At 27.1% G+C, this 20,742-nt stretch overlaps 1 protein-coding gene across 2 annotated transcripts in view; it reads right to left on the minus strand.

Annotated features, from left to right (window-relative positions):
- The window catches only part of LOC100161903 (acetylcholine receptor subunit alpha-like), a 60,707-nt gene extending 39,965 nt beyond the window's left edge, over positions 1-20,742 (minus strand). The window contains exons 1-2 of one of the 2 annotated variants that reach the window (XM_008187942.3): positions 20,296-20,742; positions 4,390-4,505 (exon numbers count right to left, since the gene is read on the minus strand). In XM_008187942.3, the coding sequence (XP_008186164.1) occupies positions 4,390-4,444 (55 nt within the window). In that variant the 5' untranslated portion in view covers positions 4,445-4,505; positions 20,296-20,742. The remainder of the gene's footprint in view (positions 1-4,389; positions 4,506-20,295) is intronic. The other variant, XM_029486814.1, reaches the window with a different exon arrangement.

The following is a 20,742-nucleotide window of genomic DNA, read 5'->3' on the forward strand; positions in this document are numbered from 1 at the left end:
CAGTCAAAATTCATGTATCTACGGTCATTTTTTTTAAAGTACACCAAAAACCAAATTCAATTTGTGAAAAATCGATTTGCGTAAAAATTCCCGTTTTTCATTAATTTTTCTTTGGTTTTTCTTGGCGCTTTTGAAAATTACTGAGAATTTTAAATTTTGGCCTCCCCAATGCACCAACGATATTCACTTTCCAATCGAACAAGATACTGAAGTTGAAAATCGAAACATTATTTCGACTACTTATCGTGTACACACACAAAAAAAAATTAAAAAATTAATAAAAAACACACATCATTGTAAAATCAATACATTCATCGTTCCACTCAGAATCTAAAATATAGCTAGAAAATTAATTAAGAAGTCACTATGTACATAAAATATGAGAAACCCAAGCTGTTAAAAAAAAAAATACAAACAATATCAAATAATATATCGATAACTTTACATTGAGTTAACTCGAGAAATATAAAAACGTGACCTAGTCACTTAGATTGTACCTACTGTGATTTCTTTAGTATAAAGTTGTTAGTTATAAGTTAAAAGTTATAACAAATGTATAAAACATTAACATTTAAATACTTATCTTCCATACTTCATTAAAAATAAGGTAGCTATATATTTTTTCCTTTAGCAATATATTTTTGATATTAAAATATATCATAGGTATATTTTTTCTTCGGGTCTAACCCCCCCCCCTCCCCCGACATCACAAAATGAAAAATACGAAGAACGTGTATTCTATTGTACACATGTCTTAAACGGAGACAGCAAATGTTGTGCTGACATCCTCTTAATTAAAAATAAAACAAAAATTATACCCAGTGGTATTAGGTAGGTGCAAACGTTAATATAAATGGTGGACACATTCTTGATACAAACATACAATAGGGCTTTACATTTATAGTGCTTCCTGAAAATCCCTTAACAATATTTGTTGACGGTTATCGGTAGTTTGCGATTGCATTTAAGGAAACAACCGAAGACACAGAATTATCTTTTCAATATCAACTATTCTATATAGGCATGGTTTCCAAACGATAAATTTAAATTCATATAATACAATTCCATGCCTTAAACGAAATTCACAGGAAGAAACGAATAGTCAAACAAAAAACATCGTTGTAAAACTAACATAATTCTTGTTTATATAATCTAAAAATAAATATTACAATGTAACGTGAAGCTTATAACAATTCGATTTCCGAAATAATTGACATTTTTTAACTATTAGATCTTTTGACTTTTACATAGGTATATAAAGTTTCATCAATATTATAATTGACAATAATATTTATTAATAATATGTTCTGGGCATGCACATTTACATGCACATAATATACGAAGACGGGTTAACGAGTAGGTACTAACTACCACGTTAGACTTTTACGTAACGCTTTTTATATTGTATTGCATCATCGATATCAATTACACGGTATTTAGGTATACTATTAGTATACCGTTACTGGTAACGTATACGTCCGCGTCACTTGACATATTATACAGAGTTGCCCGTGGGTATCCATATCGTTGACCATTAGAGAGATGACCACACCGAAAGTATTGGAACGGTACATCGGGTGTATCAATGGCAACGTTAAATATTGGTCGTTGAAAACCCCATTAGTTGTAAAACGACGGAACGAATATACACTCGAACGGGACGGTTCGATAAAATCCCCTATGTTCGGTGTGCATCCCCAGGCCGGGAACCGCCCACCCGATGGCGCGTTTATCTGACTGAGAAAATTGTTTTTCGGGATTGTCGTGTATACCGCTGCTGCGATGGATTGAGTCGTCCAAAAATTCATTATGCCCCTTCCTTTTTATAAAACCGTCCAGATTATTTTTCCACCCTCCCCCGACCAAAAAACCGAACAAAAGCTTCTTGTTGAGAGTTTCCTATTATGTACGCCAACTTCACATATTATTATGATACACGCATCATTACAGAAATCTTATTTATTTATATTTTTTCGAAATGATTTAATAATAAATGTTGGTACCTATAGGTATTGTGTTTTTATCATTTTTGTTATTTTTACATTATTAACGTACAATGTAAAACGTCGAGCTATACCTGTATTACGCATGCAGGTGCATCGTTTATTTTGTGGTGGAATTAAATGATGCAATTATTAATTGATCAGTTAGAAATAAAATACTAACAAAATATTACACTTGAAAATATTTTATTTTTGTGCATTGTACATATTTTGTACCTATATTTTAAATCTTAAAACTGCCTTAAATTATTATGACGTAATTTACCTTCATTGGATTTAATGAGCACGCGAAAGTGTGTTTCCATATTAACGGATATTACTCATGTGATTAATACTCTAAAATCTATATAAAAGTAAAATATACATGGCGAGACGTTTTATTTTATGTTTGCAAACTGCAATGATGATGACAATACTTGCTAAATAAAGTTTATACTTTGTGGTTCTGGGTTATATTTCTGGTATAAATTTAATGTTTCCTAACCAAAGTTTTAAATTTGATTGGAAAATAAAGATAACTTACAAATTCTATGAAATTTTATGATAATAATTTCACTTTATTTATATTATGTAACTAAATACAAATAACTTAACATGACGTTTTATTTAATATACCATGCTTATACGATTGGTACATAGTATATTAATATCTAGATATATTTAATTTATTTAATTAATAAATTAATTGCTTTAACTTACTAAATGTTTTTACAAAGTTATATCTAGATAACGATTAATTTATGTAAAATTTAGTGTTTCGTACTATTTTTAATTATAAATTCCCAAAGAATAAATAGGTCGTGTATTTCATCTGTAAATTAAATATGCGGAATGACACCGCACTATAGTTCCATTATATTTTATGGTTGGTACCTACTATAGCTCCACAACAGTCAAATATTAAAATAAGAAAACTGAAAAATATTTTTTCTATACAAATTGTATGCTAGTCTAACAAAAAATGATAAATTTAATCGTGATTATATGGTTATTTAAATTTTAGATTAATATGATTCAATACCCACTTATCATTATAGGGGTAAGATTCAGTATATATTACATACTTTTAAAGCTATGTTAAAAAAATATGTATAGAACGTTTCCATTACAATCTGTAGTAAGTACCTATAGTATATAATAGTATAAAATATGTAAAAATATATTTTGATAAATAAAATTACATATTAACTAATATTGATAAAGTTTATCAACTTGTTATGTAGGTATAATATATAACCTTGCATAATATATCACTTTTATTTCTCAATAGGAGTTTATTTGTATATGTATTTTCTGTCACTTTTTAAACAGTTAAGTAGAATTTTTTGATACATACAAATCACATGTTTCTATTCATATGAACACAAACCAAAATTGTACCTACTTATAATATTATATTATATGAAATCACAAACTGTATTGAATACCCAGACTTGCCGTTGGTTTTTCAATTTATTATTCTGCTGAGTATAATCCACGAATATAACATTTACTCGAATTTGTCAAGACCTAATATATTTTCAAGTTTAATAAGCAAATTAGGATTGGAAACTTAATTTTTATTTTTATTAAACACATAATTATTTAAACACAAATTGAATTAGATTGATTGCCTAACAACTTTTGAAACACTTTTTATACCATGGCATGCAGTACCTCTTAAAATGTTTTATTTAATCAAATTATTTTAAAACTAAAAAATACTAAGATATAATCTAATAATCAATAAGTCATAATAAAAATAATATACCTTGTTTCAAAACAAACAAATTTTTTTGTGAACGAAATTAAGTAAACTAAACTATTTTATGACTAACAAATTTGTAGGAATACAACAATTTAGTTTTTTAAATATGCTAAACAAAGGGACCTACCTAATATACTGCAAAATTACTTTAGAAACACTAGTATACATAGGTAGTTCCGTAACATTTTTATTTGAATAAATAATCACTGGCAATAAAATCAATAAAATATAATCTATAGAATTTTTAATAAAAATAATAAGCTACATTAGTTATTCCATGGGCAACATAACGTAAGTTATACAATTTCTTTATTTAGTATTTTCATGGTATGTTTTTTAGAAAATAAATAACAATTCCTGAATAATTGTATATTGACTAGTTTATTCGTAATTTAATTCTTATCTTTAAAATTAACCAATTTTTCATAAACGAAAAAGCTGGAAGATGTAGGTACAGATAATCAACTATCACATAACTGATAACTCCAATGATTAGTGTAATGTTTTATAAGCCAAATAACTATTTGTATAAATCGTTGGTCAGTACTAGTTTTGAGTATTTTCATTGTATTTTATTTCAATATTATATTTGATACTCACTTACAACCTTCAGTCAATAGGATAATTTATTCTACTTACCGGAAATTATGACGAGCATGATGCATAGTATTATGGCGCCGGCCAACGTCTTCATTTTTCGGTGACCATATCAAAGGTCACAGCATGAGGTCGCACAATCGCATTTTTTCCTGAAACTTTTAAATATAATAAATTAAATATATTTCATTTTGATATAGGGTATTAAAATACGTCATATGGAATTCAATATTTTATACTTATGTAGATAATATTATATAGTTACATATGAACTGTTATTAAAATTGTCTGATTGTTTTATATGACTATCTTGAACTTTCAAGTTTCAATATTATTAAAGTTGAATTTCTTTATACATTCGTAGCAAAAAAATTTAAAGCAATTTTGAATTAAATAAAATATTCATAAGTATTAACTTATATAATAATATATAATAATAGTTTATATTATAATAATATAGAATATTTATAAAAATTAAGTATTCCGTGTAGATGATTCAATTATTGCTCTTAAAACATACTAATAAATCAATACAATAATCTATGTACACATTTTTTAAAACAAAAAACAATGGTAGGCGTTTTATTTAATTTAAATCGATTACCGGCCATATCGTTATATATGCCTCGTATGTAAATTGGTATTATATTTGTTGGTTAATATTAAAGTATTATATTTGATTTTTCATCATCACAGCTTTTTAGCAACTACATAAAATACTTGATACTGTATAGAAACTGCCTCTTTTTTATTGGAGCATCTTAGTGTCCATTAAATTCACATTAGTGCTGTATTCAGCATACCTACTATATTGCAAATCGTTTGAAATATGAGAAGGTAAACCATCTGGTACCTTCGTTCACAAAGGGGAATAAATAGGCACAGCAAAAAACCTTTCAAAACACATTTTTTTTTATTCCATAAAACGTAAAAAATCGATGTGGAACATATTGTTATTATTAAACCATCACAATAAATCCACATCGGATCTGAGCTGTAAGAGTAGTATATTATAATATACGATTTAAAAAATATTCTACGTCGGAGTAAACACATATTTATTTTTTTTCTTAATGTTTCAATAATAATATTATATGTCGTGAAATCTGTTTCTACAAGTTTTATAATAAGACAACAGTTCTATTTTACTGTTTTTACGGTAACCAAAATCGACTAATATTTATTTTTGGAATTTTCGAATGCTCATTTAGTAATTTAAGAACCGATTTAAATCTGATTAAATTTCAAATTTGTCAACAAAGTCTTGGCACTCAGGTTTTTTCATTTTTATCCAACGCCTAATTGGTGGTGGTACGAAGTAGTTGGTACGAAGGAAAAAGGCAGGAGATTAACATCTATGTAGTTTTGAGTAAACGTTTTTTTAATTGAGTTTTAATCTATAAAGTTAGAAAATGGGATTTTGTATCACGGTGTGAAACCGATTATATTACTTATAAACCAATGTTTTTTTAAAAATGTCATGAGAAATATGTTGAGAGATTTTTTATTAATTTTTGCTTTTTTCTTTCGAATTGTTAATGCTTGGAGAAGTAAAATTGATTTTGAGCATACGCAGAATACTGGATAAAAAGTGATTTATAACATTAATTAGTTAATTTTTTTAAATGTATTTAACACATAATAATTAGTAGGTAAATGTAAAAAAAATGAATTAACTTAAAATAACCCAAGTACACACAAAATGAATGCTTATAAGTTTATTAAACCTTCTACATAATGGACAACTTTTTACATACATAGGTATAAAATAATATTGTGTGATTATTTAGTTTTGGTATAATAGTATTTAATACCTTTGGAAATATAAATATATATAGTTATTGAAAAAAAACGTGCAATCAGAAGGTTTTATAGATTATCTAAATCAATGTCATCATACTTAGGATAAATATAAAGACACTTTCATTTGGGCCAAACCACCAAAACGAATAATAGCAAAAAATTATATTTATTAAACAAATTACAAATTCTGAATTATAATTTATAATCAATAAGATATAAGAAAATTTAAAAAAAGAATACAGAGATCAAGTGGGGTAATCCAACGATTTTCGATCTCATAACACAGTGCCACAGTGCCACCGCCTGTATATTATATTCTGCAGCTTCTTTCCTTTGTATCCCACGTTATATAATATATATTACTCTTATGTCTATCATCATACAGTCCATCAACGCATCAACCTCCATTGTGTAAGATCTATATCTATTGGAGTCTCCCCAATAATAAAATAATGCAAATTTATAATTGAAATTTGTTTTGATTGTATTATACAGCTATTTATTGATTAGTTAGGTACCTATTTCACATTAAAGTTTATCTCACCCAGACACCATTAGATAAAAAAAAAGCTTTTGTAATTCTAATAATTATATTCACTTCATTGGATACATTCAACTGAGAAATACGATGTAAAGATTAATGAAATGAAGAAAAGTTCTAAAAGTGTTTTTTTTTTTTTTTAGTTGTACTTGCAAAATATTACACACAATCAGAGGTTAACAAAGGTTTTATTAATTACGGATATAGGTATTATTAATAATATGATCTACAATCCTATATAATATATATATATATATAATGTATATAATATTTTGAATAATTATTATGAACTATGGTAGGAATTTCTATCTTTGCTTCCTCATTATAAAAAAATGAAAGGAGAGGTATGAACCCACATTACTGCGTGTTTCGAAGAAACGTTTCGACTTAATTTTAATATTAGAGCTAATTTACTTGAATACCTAACTATGATTTAAATATTATCAAAAAAAAAAGTAGTATTTTTAAATTATAAATGATGTTTTAAAGTTTAAACTATTATTTGACTAATATTATAATTAATAAAGATAAGATTAGGTATGTTCCTCTTTTTTAGAGGGGGTTTATATTTTAGAATCGATCCTCATACATGATAATGGTGGAAAGTCATGGAAAATGTCTAACGATAACATGTAAATAAATGATCTCATGAATAAAATGGTTGCAGACGAACGATGATTAACGACCAATTGTGCTTATATCAATAATAATACATAACACAACTGCTATAATACATTTATATAGGTACTTAAGGTATTCGTCTGGACGTCTCGTTGTTCAAATTTCCATTTTCTCATTGTGAATACTGAAATAAAAAGTCACGTGGGACATGTCAGGAGCTAGGTTCTATATAGCTAGATGATGAAGGGTCGTTATGAGATTTATCTTTAACCTACATTTTACTTAGAAATTCCCAGAATAAATTAAAATATACTGCACGTGTAACTGTTTTTCAAAACTAATGAACCCATGAAATATGAATTTACATATTATTTTAGGAAAACCAAATGAATTACCTATTTAAAGTTGAGTTCTTCTGTGGAAAAAATAAAGAAACAACGTGTGAAATCGCACAAGAAATCTACTCTCTATATATTGTATAGGTACAAGTGAGTGTACTACAAAAAGTTTCATACAATATAGTATATACTTATCTATGCAGCAGTATAGTATTTTTAACTATATTAGTATAATATAATATACTATTTATTGTAAGCTGTATACAATTAAAAACAATTAGGTAATATTAATTAGGTTTCTTACAAAACATCTTTCAGCATGTATAATCAAATGATCATACTGTACATATTTTTACTGTAAACCAAAGAGGTTGTCTAGTAAATAAAATTGAAAATCAAATAATTCGTAAGCACATGATGTCAATATTATTGAAGAGGTAAATAATGTTTTTAACGTTTCCGAAATCCCTGAATAAAACCAGGATAAGTTAGACGAGTGTCGAGTATATTATTTATTTTGTATTTTAAATATGAATTATAACACATTCCAAGTTAACGGAAATTATGAAATCTGCAGTGATTTAAATAATGAAAAATTCGTCTACTATAGAAGAAGTTATTTGGTGTTGGAGTAGGTACTCGATAATCTTTTATAATACGCGAGGTATATTAATATTTTATATTTGTAGTATTGAATTTTAATTCGATGGATTTTCAAGGCAATGTTAGTTTCATGTCGTGATAGATGGACACCAGTTGCAGGAATATCTGTAAGTCGTAACTCACGGGTGTGGATTCAAGAGGGGCTAAAGGACGTTAAGATCCTCCCCTTTTTGGACTTTTTATATATAATATTTATCATTTATAATAAATACCTAATTTACATACGTCGCAATATGCGCATATTTAAAATATAAATAGATATAATTGTTAAAACTGCTATCAAATCATAACTGGGTGAGAAAAATCAAAAATCGAGAAATCGTGGGTACCTATCTATTACCTACTACAAATGTTATCAAAAGTATAGAAATAATTATTAAAATGTAAAAACTAAAATAAAAGTTCTAGGTTAGGTTAAGTAATATTAATTTAAGATACCTGAATTGAATATTCTTAACTTTTACATAATATTAGCATTTCGCATTTTATTTTATTACAATGAAATTACCATAGAAGAAAAGGAAACTTAGCTATCCCTCGGACAATTCAAATTTATAGCTCCCAGGGAATTCATAATCGTGCTAGTGCAGGAATTATAGACGATGTTATATGCATATTATTATGCTATTGGTGCATAATATAATACAATTATAAACTATATACTATATAGGTTCATAAAAGTTTTGAGGCCTAGAGTTATGGAGGTTGGATATCTATTGCTAACTAAATTCCGATGACTACAATAATTTTATTATTATAATGAATAGATTATTGTTAGTAATTTATTGAATTTATTTAAATTATGTTATGTTTAATATACGAGTAGTTGCATTAGATGGTTTATTGAAATTTAAAAGCGTAAAATAAAAAGTCAGCATTCATTATACTGCAGTAGTCTTATATAGATCACGATATAATATATTATTGGAAAATCAAGAGTCTTATATTGTTCAGTTGGTCTCGTTGCTATTGTTCATTTCTTTAAAATGATGAAGATTGATTTGTTCGACTGTACGTCTCTTATTCAGTGACAATATATTTCACACGCCCTCTCTTATTTCCGTCGCTATAGGACAGCTTGCGTGTAACCATCCCACACAGATTGACATGGATAAAATGCCTCTGTGCTATACCCCATGTTGCTATTACCGTCCAACATTCTATTTAATCCTCTCCGCATGTCGTATATAGTATTTCGACATAATTTGTATTCGAAAAACCTCACTTAATAAATTCATTGATTTTTGAGCAATGAGCAGAGACCAATTTTTCTCGGATAAGCTAAAAAGAAAAATTAAATGTAGAATATCTATATCTACTATAATAATATAAACGTAGTGTATTAAACTATTATATAACCTAATTATTTCGTTAATACAAAATAGCACTAAGGTAGTTTTTACATATAAATATAATTTATTGTATTCTGTATAGGAATAAAATACCTTACCCTGATATTAGGTATTGGAAAATGTTTTACAAAAAATTCTCAAAAGAAGATAAAAACAAAATCACACAGAAAAACTTTTTTTGGAAGTATATAAGTATTTATAGCTACCGCCTAAATATGTTATTTTATCCTATAGCCTCGTAGGTTTAGGTAAATATAGGTTTCGGTTCCACTGGTTATATTCATATAATCGTGTGAAATATTGAATTATATCTTACGGAACAACAAACCTCCAATTTTTGCAATAACAATAAACATTTTAAAATAAAATTATATTAATATAGTCTGTACTAATATATTACCACATGCTCGAAAACAAAATTTAATTTTACCAAGTTTATGAAGGTATTTAGTGTGCAGGTGCTTGACACAATTTAAATACTTTCAAGAAAGTTTAAAATATAGGTATCATGGCTAAAATATTATTTCCATTAAATTTTTTTTTTATATAATACCATTGATACTATAGTATTTATAATCAATGATAATACCTATCCAAATTAAATTTTATTGAATCGTCTAATTTTCTAACATGGAAGGTTCGAAACATTAATAACAATATTATGATTATGTCGGTTATTCACACATATTAATATTATCATTTAATCTATTCTGTGATATTAATGATATTATGTAGTAGGTATATTGTTACATCATACAGACAAATGTAACTATATTCACAATTACGCGAATGACGCACGATAAGTAGTTATTAATATTATGCAACAAAACCGACTAGACACAGTATATTTTATATTCATTAAAGTTGTTTGAGATAATCGTTTTAACTTTTAATCTATAAAATGTACAGTATGTTGTATGTAGCACACTAAAATAGTATAGTATAGTTAAAAAAAAATAGATAGATATTATAAACAATATTCTATGCTTACATGCGCATAATAACCCATGAGTATAAAAGTTAATTTATGTATATAGGTATATAATTAATAATATAACGTGTTACGAAATAGACAATAATATTATTAGTATATCGAGAGATACAAAATTGTCATTGAAACGTCCTCAAATATATTATATTATTATTTAATTTTAATATATTATTATTATTATATTATCGTCTGCAAACGGTCGTATGGCTTTTTTCCGCACCAGTGTCATCGGTGTGCGTGCATCGCGTATTTGCATACTGCGGTTATTGTGAACAAAACAGTTATCGTTCCGGTCAAAGGCTATTCAAGCGGTGATTTAGGTGGCACAATATTAATTCGATTACTTGTACAACGATGCCAGTTTACACGCTACACTGTGTTGCTGGTGTGCAGTTATAACAATAATATTATAATCACGAGTTGGGGTAGGCTTCGTATTACATTTATTCATATAATACATTAGTCGTAGAGCGTTTAGAACGTGAATATACAATCCATATAGAAAATAAAAACATGAATAGCACAATATAACAATAGGTATATATTATTTAAAGATGATTCTTTAACATGGTACCTACATAAAAATAATGATATATTTATTTTTATCTGCAAAAAAATACAATTTTTTCATTTTTTTTTTTTTTAAATAAATACAAAAAAAAGCGGGTAAGTGGATGCCACTGGTAACGATTCTGAGCGGAGACGGTTTGTCAGTCTGGATTTTTTATATTTTTATTAGGTATTTATTATAGCCTGTAAATTGAATTAATATTATATTATTACTATTTTTTATTCGTTGCTATTGTGATACACAAAGCGTTAGAAATTAAAATCCCATTTTTAGCGGTTTTTCGTAATTTGTCGGTAGTTTTTCCCATGGCATTAAATAACTATTGAGAAAATCGAAAAATTACCTGTCTAAAGTACCATTTTAATCCAATTCGCTTAAAGATAAGGTACTATACGTTGAAATCGAAGCACTCCTTCTGCAGGTAGAAACTTTGTATACAGGATAAAAAAATAAGCTCCGCTAAGAATCTAAATAAATGAATAGTTTTCTATTCACGCATGTCTAATGTAATCACGTTACTATTTATTATCTTGATTTATAAAACCTAGATTAACCAGTTATTATTTTTCCCTCCCATACGTTTGGCTTTTTAATTCCTATAATAGTCGAATACTGGTATCTAATATCTGGAACAGTATACCGTCTACGGTTACACTGTCTTCGATGCGCTAATCAGCTGATAACAGATTTTAACCGGGCAAATCGGTCAATTAAACTTCGGTTAACTAGTGTAGTATGCTTATACAACAATTATACTTGTAAATACATTCGGTAAAATAAAATATTTAACTGATTACAACAAATTATTATTTAGATAATCAATGTACAAATATTATAATAATATAACCATAGTTAGGTATTCATTATTATTATTACTGTATCGAGCGAGTAAGGGCATAACGCTTTTTGGTTAATTAATCACCACATATTCCCCACCACACATCTTTGTTCATAACCGTAGCCCGTAGGTATAGTCTTTGTTAACCCCAGGATCCATATATTATAATAATTCATAATATTAATATATCACGTGGTCATTGTGTTAAAATAGATTATCATAATCCCATAGGTGCAACTAGAATTCCATTTATAGAAAGGCTACAACCCTCACATTTTAGATTCTGAGCGGAACGATGAATGTATTGGTTTTACAATAATGTGTGATTTTTTATTTATTAATTTTTTTTTGTGTCTATCATCGCCGTTTGGGGTAGTAAAACTGCTTCGATTTTCTTCAACAGTATCTTGTTCGCTAGGAAAGTGAATGTAGTAGGTGCATTCGAGAGGTTGAAATTTCCAATAGGTTTCAAAGCCCCGGGAAAAACAAAATAAAAATTAAGGAAAAACAGGAATTTTTACGCAAAATTGGTTTTTGGTGTAACTCTAAGACAATTAATGACAGGTACATGAAATTTTCACTGAATGTTTATATTAGCTTTTTCTATACACGATAACATGTTCATTATATTTAGACTTGTTTTGAGCTATTTACAGACATAATAAGCATTTAAAGTTCAATTTTTGACAACACTTATTAAATTTCAAATTTAAAACTTATTTTGTAGTTAACAATTTATAAAATGTTCAACTTGTAAAGCTAAGGATGAATAATGTAAAACAAACTTCCGCGTAAGTAGGTTATTCTGTAACCAAAAATCTCAAAAATATAAAGACACTGTTTTTTTTATAGTTCTTTATGTTTAAATTTGGAGGAAATTACATATTAAATAACCAAAAATAATGATTTTAGTTATTTTGTTCTAATTTTATAATACTCGTATTAATTCAACTCACTAACTACCATATTAATAATATATAATAACAACATAAATATAACATAAAATATCCACACTAACAAACCGTATACGCTCAGAATCATTTTTCGTTTACAATATGATATTATATCATTGAATTTAATTTTAATATCATCCATTATACTGACCCACTTATAACCTACTGTACAGCAGAGCGATACCCACTTACCCACCTATTTCTCTATTAATATTTTAGGAAATATTCCCCACACTCCACTATACTATAGTTTATGGGTATATTTATTAAAGTGACTTATAATAAATATAATTTTACAATAATATTTGCACAATATACCTACATATTATTATGTAAATAATTTTAATCAACAAATTTAAATTTTGTTTTAATACAAATTGTCCTACTTATCCTATGACCTATCGTCATTATTTAATACATTTACAATATTATGGTTAACAAATTTGCAGCATACTTGTTCTTAAACAGTTTTTTATATACCTAATTGAAGAATTCATTTTTGTGACTATTAATATACAATAAATAAACTTAGTTCCACCCAGGTCAGCCATCACCAAAATGTACCTAAATATATAACTTATTCGGCTAAACAAACGTTGAATACGTTTTACTAGTACATAGTGTGATCGTTTTAAAATATTTTATTTTACTTTATTTATACGACAGGTATATATTATTGTATACCATACCTGCTGCAACTAAGCATTCAACAAACGTTCAACAATCACATGTTTACTTTTCAGCCGTTGTTTTTTCAACAATGTAGGCACGATTTTCACAAAATCAATACAAATTATAATGATATTATGTTGTATTTATTCTTTGCGAGAACAAAAACATATTAATATTCTAGCTGGTTTTTTGAACAGTAAACGCAAGGTAATTCAAGATTCTGACAAATTGCGTATGCCGAAGCGCAGCAGAATATATTTCTGAGAATTTCGATGGTTATAAATCGAATTTCAAACGAATGGTTCATTATTTATGGCTTTATAAGTTTATAACTTATAGATATTTAAACTTCTGATGAGCTGTATATCCCGTTAAATACTACTATAATGAGTAACAATTAAAAATGATTTAGTAAGTTTTGTTTTTTTTTTACTTTTATGCTTAAAGCTTGAAAATTTAATACGATATTCCTCATAAGTTTTTCTACCTGGTATTTAGGTTAATATTTATTTATAAAAAAAAAAACAAAAGTGGAAAAGCAGGTTATCACTTTGCTGTTAGTTGGTGTCGGGTGTACCTTGTAATTGAGTAAGTCACTGTAATGAAAATTTTCAATTTTAATTCCATGATAATTCGTATTGTATACGAAAAACAATTATATTATATAGCATGTACTACTAAGTAATAAGTATATATTTATAATATAATAAAAGTAATATGTATGATAGGTTGGATTAATTTTTTTCAAAGACATTTTATTTGAAATTTTTATGATGTATATAAAATATTATGATAATATACAAAAAAAGCTTCAAATCTCCATTAATAATATTTTTGAATTGCAACAAAATAACTATAAAATCTTTTTCTTTATTCTTTCGGTTATTCTTCGTTTAATTATCTAATTTCATCCAAATTTGAACTTAAAATGTCTATGAAAAACATTGTGCATACTATATATGTTTTAATTTTTTATTTTAGTTACATTATGAGGAAGCTCGTTGTACATTTTCAAGCCTTAGCTATAAAAATATTGCATTTTCTAATATACTGTATTTGCATTTCTTTTGGTCGTACGAAAATAAAATAAACACAATTTTGTAATATCAATGAATTTTATCAACATTTCAATTTCGTTCCGTATAATCAAAAAATTGTGACTGAAATACTGAATATTTAATGACTACAAGATCTAAGTAAATATAAAATTTAAAATGTCTATAAATAGCACAAAAAGAGTGAAAATATATTTAAAGTGTTATCATATACCTATAGGAAATGTTAATATAAATATTTGATGAATTTCGAATATCTGTAGCTATTTGAATTAAAACAAAATAAGAAAATCGTTTTTTTACTCATGATATCCAATTTCATCAATATTTTAACATCAGGTCCATATAAAAAAATTTTGTGAAATTACGCTCAAAATTTGACCTCTCTAAAGTGCAAACTAGATCGCTACAATCTAGTTACAATCTACAAATATATTAGAAACCAACCCTTGTTGAAATCAAAGCATTTTTTTACTATGAATCGTATATACATCTACAAAAAAACACATATATTTATCATTCCACTCAAATTCTAAAAGTTTAGGATAGACACATTCATTTTTATGAGATTTTGAAATTCAAATGTTGACAATATAGTATATAGTTATTCAAACGTAAAATAACGACATCACTTTAAACTATTTTTGTTATTTTGTTGTAATTTCAAAAATATAAATCGTAAAGCTTGAATAGGCATTTCAGGTTCATATTTTGACAATATTAGATATTTAAATAACGAAAAAAACAATTTATTTTATAACTCAAGTTATTTTAAAAATACTCATTGGACTTATTTTGTATACACAATTCGATTTTTAAAATATTTGAACTAATTTTAAGCTATTTCTACCATGATTCTATCATCACCATTAAAAAATCACCGGTATTAACTAACCCATAGGTTTATATATACAGATTGTATCTTATGTCATTGTACGCAGGGTTTTTTTAACAATTATGGATCGATGAAATAGAATTTTATTAAAATAAAAAAAAGACGTGTTTCTTTATTTTTATCAGGCAATTTTTTTATAACAATTTCAAAATTTTTGAACACGCAGGTGTACCAATAGCAAAGTCGACTTTATTTTTTCAAATGGTAATATTTTTTAATGGATTCCAGTAAATCTTTTTTTTCTGAACATTTTGATAGTCAAATCATCAATTTTGGCTCGCTAGTTTATTAACTATGGTCCTCCAAAGTTTAGTAAAATATGCATTAATGCTTTTAATTGAAATAATTGGTATAGGTTTAATTTATAAGAGCTAAATCATTTTTTCTTATAACTACATTTTTATACACTTAAATAGTTTAATTAGTAATATAGGTAATAACACTTTCAAAAAAAAAAAACATAAACAAAATTGTTGGCAAATTTTTTGACATTATTTTTATTTTAACAAACAATCATCAAAATTATTATTATTATTTGATTTGTTTTTATAGGTAATCGTAATAAAATACTTCACAGTAACTTCTCTTACAATATCATAAATTTGGATTCTTTATTACTTTTAGGTGGTTAAAGTGATAATGGCAAATTGATAAATAGTATTCGATTGTTGACATTAATGTCTTAGTTCTTAGATAATATGTATGGTGGTTAAAAATAATTGTGTAAGGAAAAAAGTGCGATGTTTTGTGGTGATCTTCTCGTAGTAGGATAAACTTGAAATTTGAACCATATAGGTTCCCTATATTGTAGGTATCTCATGCAAACTGCAAAGTATGAATTTAGGAGTAGAAATTCATAACCCTTCATATTTTTTAGTTTTGGACATTTATATTTTATTTCGTACTTTTCCTTTCACAAATTCCTATCTTACTTTTTTTACAATAGAATTAATTTGGATTCTTTATCAGGTGGCTTAGGATACCTGATGGTATTTGATTCTTGTTATAATAATATTGGAAATCTGTAATTAACTGAGGTTAAAAGCCAAAATATAACTGCTTAAATTAGGTACAAATCTAGGTATATTGAGATTGACTATTTCTCTAAATATCTTGCAAATAGTTTATTTTAAATCATGATTATTAAATAATTCTTAAAGAATTTCAACAACTAAATTCATACTTTGCATGTGATACCTACCAATATAAGGAACTTATGGTTCAAATATTTCAAGTTGTAAAAGTTAGTTATAAGAAAAAAAGATTTACCGGAATCCATTAAAAAATATAGTAGTTACCATTTGAAAAAATAAAGTCGATTTTGCTATTGGTACACCTGCGTGTTCAAAAATTTTGAAATTGTTATAAAAAAATTGCCTGATAAAAATAAAGAAACACGTCTTTTTTCATTTTAACGAAATTCTATTTCATCGATCCATAATCGTTAAAAAAAACCCTGCGAACAATGACATAAGATACACCCTGTATAACAAAATATAACAGTTATATATTACAATATATTATAATAATGTATTAATATTTAATTGTACTAAAAAAATATTGTTCAACATATACTTATAATATATAAAATCAAATTACGAATAATACCTTATGGTTAATATAAATAGTATAAATGAGGTATACAAAATCGGTAGAGGTTGACACACCGTTTTAGCTTAGAATCGTTTTTCGTTTGCATTGATTTATCATTAAATTAAAATTCAATACTGTCTTTATTACAGTGGTCACTGGTCAGCAACCTATATAATACTCAATGACGAAGTACATTCGAAGCCTACTAAAGCAGAACTACTTTCTTGGTTTTTTTTTATGAAGTTGCGAATCATGTGCGAAAGTTCAACTTTCATAGTTGGCAAATATCCAATAGATATTTACTATGTAACTTATTTGTGTATGTTTAATATTTATAACATACAAACTTTGTGTTCAAATTCTGTTTGGATCTTCATATTTGTGTACATATGTTACATAATATATAGGTCTTGTAGCTATTCCTAAGTGAATAATTTAATTTCAAAACAATTTGTGTAGAGAATCACTTGGACTAGAAAATATATCATATCATATCGATCATATTATAATGGTTAGGTGACTAAATGATATATATGAAATATCATATAAGTAAGTGGAACAAAGAAACAAGTAAGTACAGGATATTTTTTAAGCTTGTTATTCGTCGTACAAAAAATGTTCTTAAACGAGAAAAATAAATTGGACAACGAAGATGTGTACATTTTATTACCTACATAATTAGAAAATAAGTAGGTATACTACATTTTCCGGTGTAAGAATTGTGACATATCACTGTTGTCTGTTACATAATTGATAATAGGTATAAGAATTGGAATGACTTGAGATCACACTTATGGTTTACAAGCAGGGATGGACAGTATCTTTGATAAATTTGTATCTTGCATCTTTAAACACCGTTATATTGTAACTGGCGTCTGGCATCTTATTTCTAGATATTTTTTCTTTAGTGTATCTTGTATGTTTTTAATTTGATTTAATTTTTTGGTTTTATAATAATTCTATAGAATATTATAGAAATTAAGGTACATTTTTTTTTAGACGATAGGGGACGTGTGGGGACTTTTTCATATTTTTTTCATTACCTGAATATTTCTGACAAAAATATAGATATTAATAGCACTCGTCTCTCTATATTATGTTGTAGTGTATAGTGTATTATAGGTAAAGTAAGTACATATATATTATATTATACAACTAATAATTAATAAATGATTACTATACTAAGTTAAATAAATAATTTTAAGGTATGTATATTTTACATTTTAGCAATTTTACTTTGGGATAATTATTTTAAAAAATGTATCTATTATAACTTATATTTAAGGGTAAGACACGAAGTATCTAATATCTCGTATCTAATTGATTTTTACTAATATTTTGGTTATAATTTATAAGTACTTATATTATATTTAGATATCTTAATTCAAAACAAATACGTTTCTTCGTTGCAACTCTTCAAGTCTACTGAATCCAGAATTATAAACACGATTATAGTATCAGTCACGATTATAGTATCAAAACAAAATAATTAACTTATATTCTATAACAGCTGCTGTCCACCTGTCCCATAGGTCCCGTAGCCTGTAAGCCATAATTAAAGGTCCGAGAAGCGAGCTTATTCTCAGTATCTTGTAATGGTGTATGTTTTTGTATCTTTATTGATATCCCGTATGTTTAAACTTTTAAAGTTTGTATTATTAAATTGTGTTCAATGTGAACACGATAATCTCAAAATCGAAAACAATCGATTTTTATGTACCAAATAAATACGATTTGTCAAAATTCGATTATAGTATATAATATTATGCACTCATAAAATTTTATTTATTTTTTTAAAACTATATTCTAGGGTATAAACAATCGACACAAATCGCCCATCAATAGACAAAAACAATAAAGTTCAGCCTTATTATGTATTATTATTATGAATTATCACGCGGCAGTCAACTTGCGTATTTACATGGGTGCACATCTGCACACGACAACATAATAGGACGTCAACTTCAGTAAAATAATAACCGTATTTTAACGGAACGTAATTAAATAGCAAGAACGAGAAGTGAATTTCACATTCAGTCCACATATTTTGTACGTAAGTCAAACTAGTATTTAAAGTTGGTGATCGGTAAATTAGGTATTTTAAATTTTAATTTAAATGACATAGGTATAAATAATATTCATTGTAAAAATACATTCATATTATTCAATATATTAGGTACTTTTAATTCCTATAGTATGTTTTTATTTTATATCACCAAATATAAAAAGTTAAATCATTTTAATTGAATGAACAAAAGTATGATGTCAACTGTCAAAGTTAATCATAAAAATAATGATTCGAATCAAATTAGTTTATTAGAAATTATTATTTTGATTCCCAATACTAAATACCAATATGAGATTTAATTTTTCAGTCTAGAAATTTGATGAATCTAACGAATCAGTGATTCCATAGTAATATTATATATTATTACCTGTTATTATAATTTATAACAAACTAGACACAATAATAAATTGCAATGTTGGAAAAAAAACTATTATACCTATACTTCGTAAAACGCATATACCTGTTTAAATTACCTATGACTATTTCATATTTGTGTATTATATAACAATTATTGCATCTTAGTGCACACGTATTATAAATCCACAAATTTATAGTTAGTCTTTGATTTTTAATACGCGCGAGTAGTTCGGTATGTAAATTTATACTTCATAAAGTTGTGGGCAAAGTTTAAATTAGCACAAAGTAAATCTATTTGAAATTTGAATCCTATAAACATCATTATCTATAACGATGTTCCTTAATAGATTCATATACTTTTGACTTAAAATATAATATAATATAATGTGTGTGTGCCAGTGGCGTATATAGGAATTTTTCACGGAGGGGTCAAGCTAATTTTCCAAAAACATTTAAGCGGGGGGGTCTCCGGGCCCCATGGACCCCCCCTCCGTAAATACGCTACTGGTGTGTTCTCCAAACCATCGATATATAATATAATATATACAAATATAAACTTACAGTGGGTACCTAGTTTATTTAATACTAAAATATAATAAAAAAAAAAAACTAATATATACGGTGTATGCCTTATTACCTGTGCACGTGGGACCAGAAGTGTGTTATATTATTTTTGTCATTAACGAATGATTATTTGTGATTCCTATTTATCGAATAATATTATCGTCGCATTTAACGTACAAAAGTATATAGGTATTATTATTATAATATATTATCATTACACACAGTGTCACTATAATAGGTATACGACGGTAACCGATGTCATTAGCAAAACGTCGGGGGGTCGAGGAGCTGCAGAATCTCCGGAAAGATTCACCAGCGACTGCGGCAGTATAATTATTATTATTATTATTTTACGCACCACGCGATTTTCGTGCGTTTTCTCATTCGTTTGCGGCGACCACGGCGGCGTTACGCGGCGACCACGACGGCGGTGGCGGCGCTGACACGACGGCGGCGACAGCGGCGGCGGCGTCGGGCATGGCGTTCGGGCGTCGGACTCGCGTCGTGTGCCACGGCGTAC

Source organism: Acyrthosiphon pisum, chromosome A1, assembly GCF_005508785.2.
Source record: "Acyrthosiphon pisum isolate AL4f chromosome A1, pea_aphid_22Mar2018_4r6ur, whole genome shotgun sequence".
In the NCBI taxonomy this organism is placed as follows: domain Eukaryota; kingdom Metazoa; phylum Arthropoda; class Insecta; order Hemiptera; family Aphididae; genus Acyrthosiphon; species Acyrthosiphon pisum.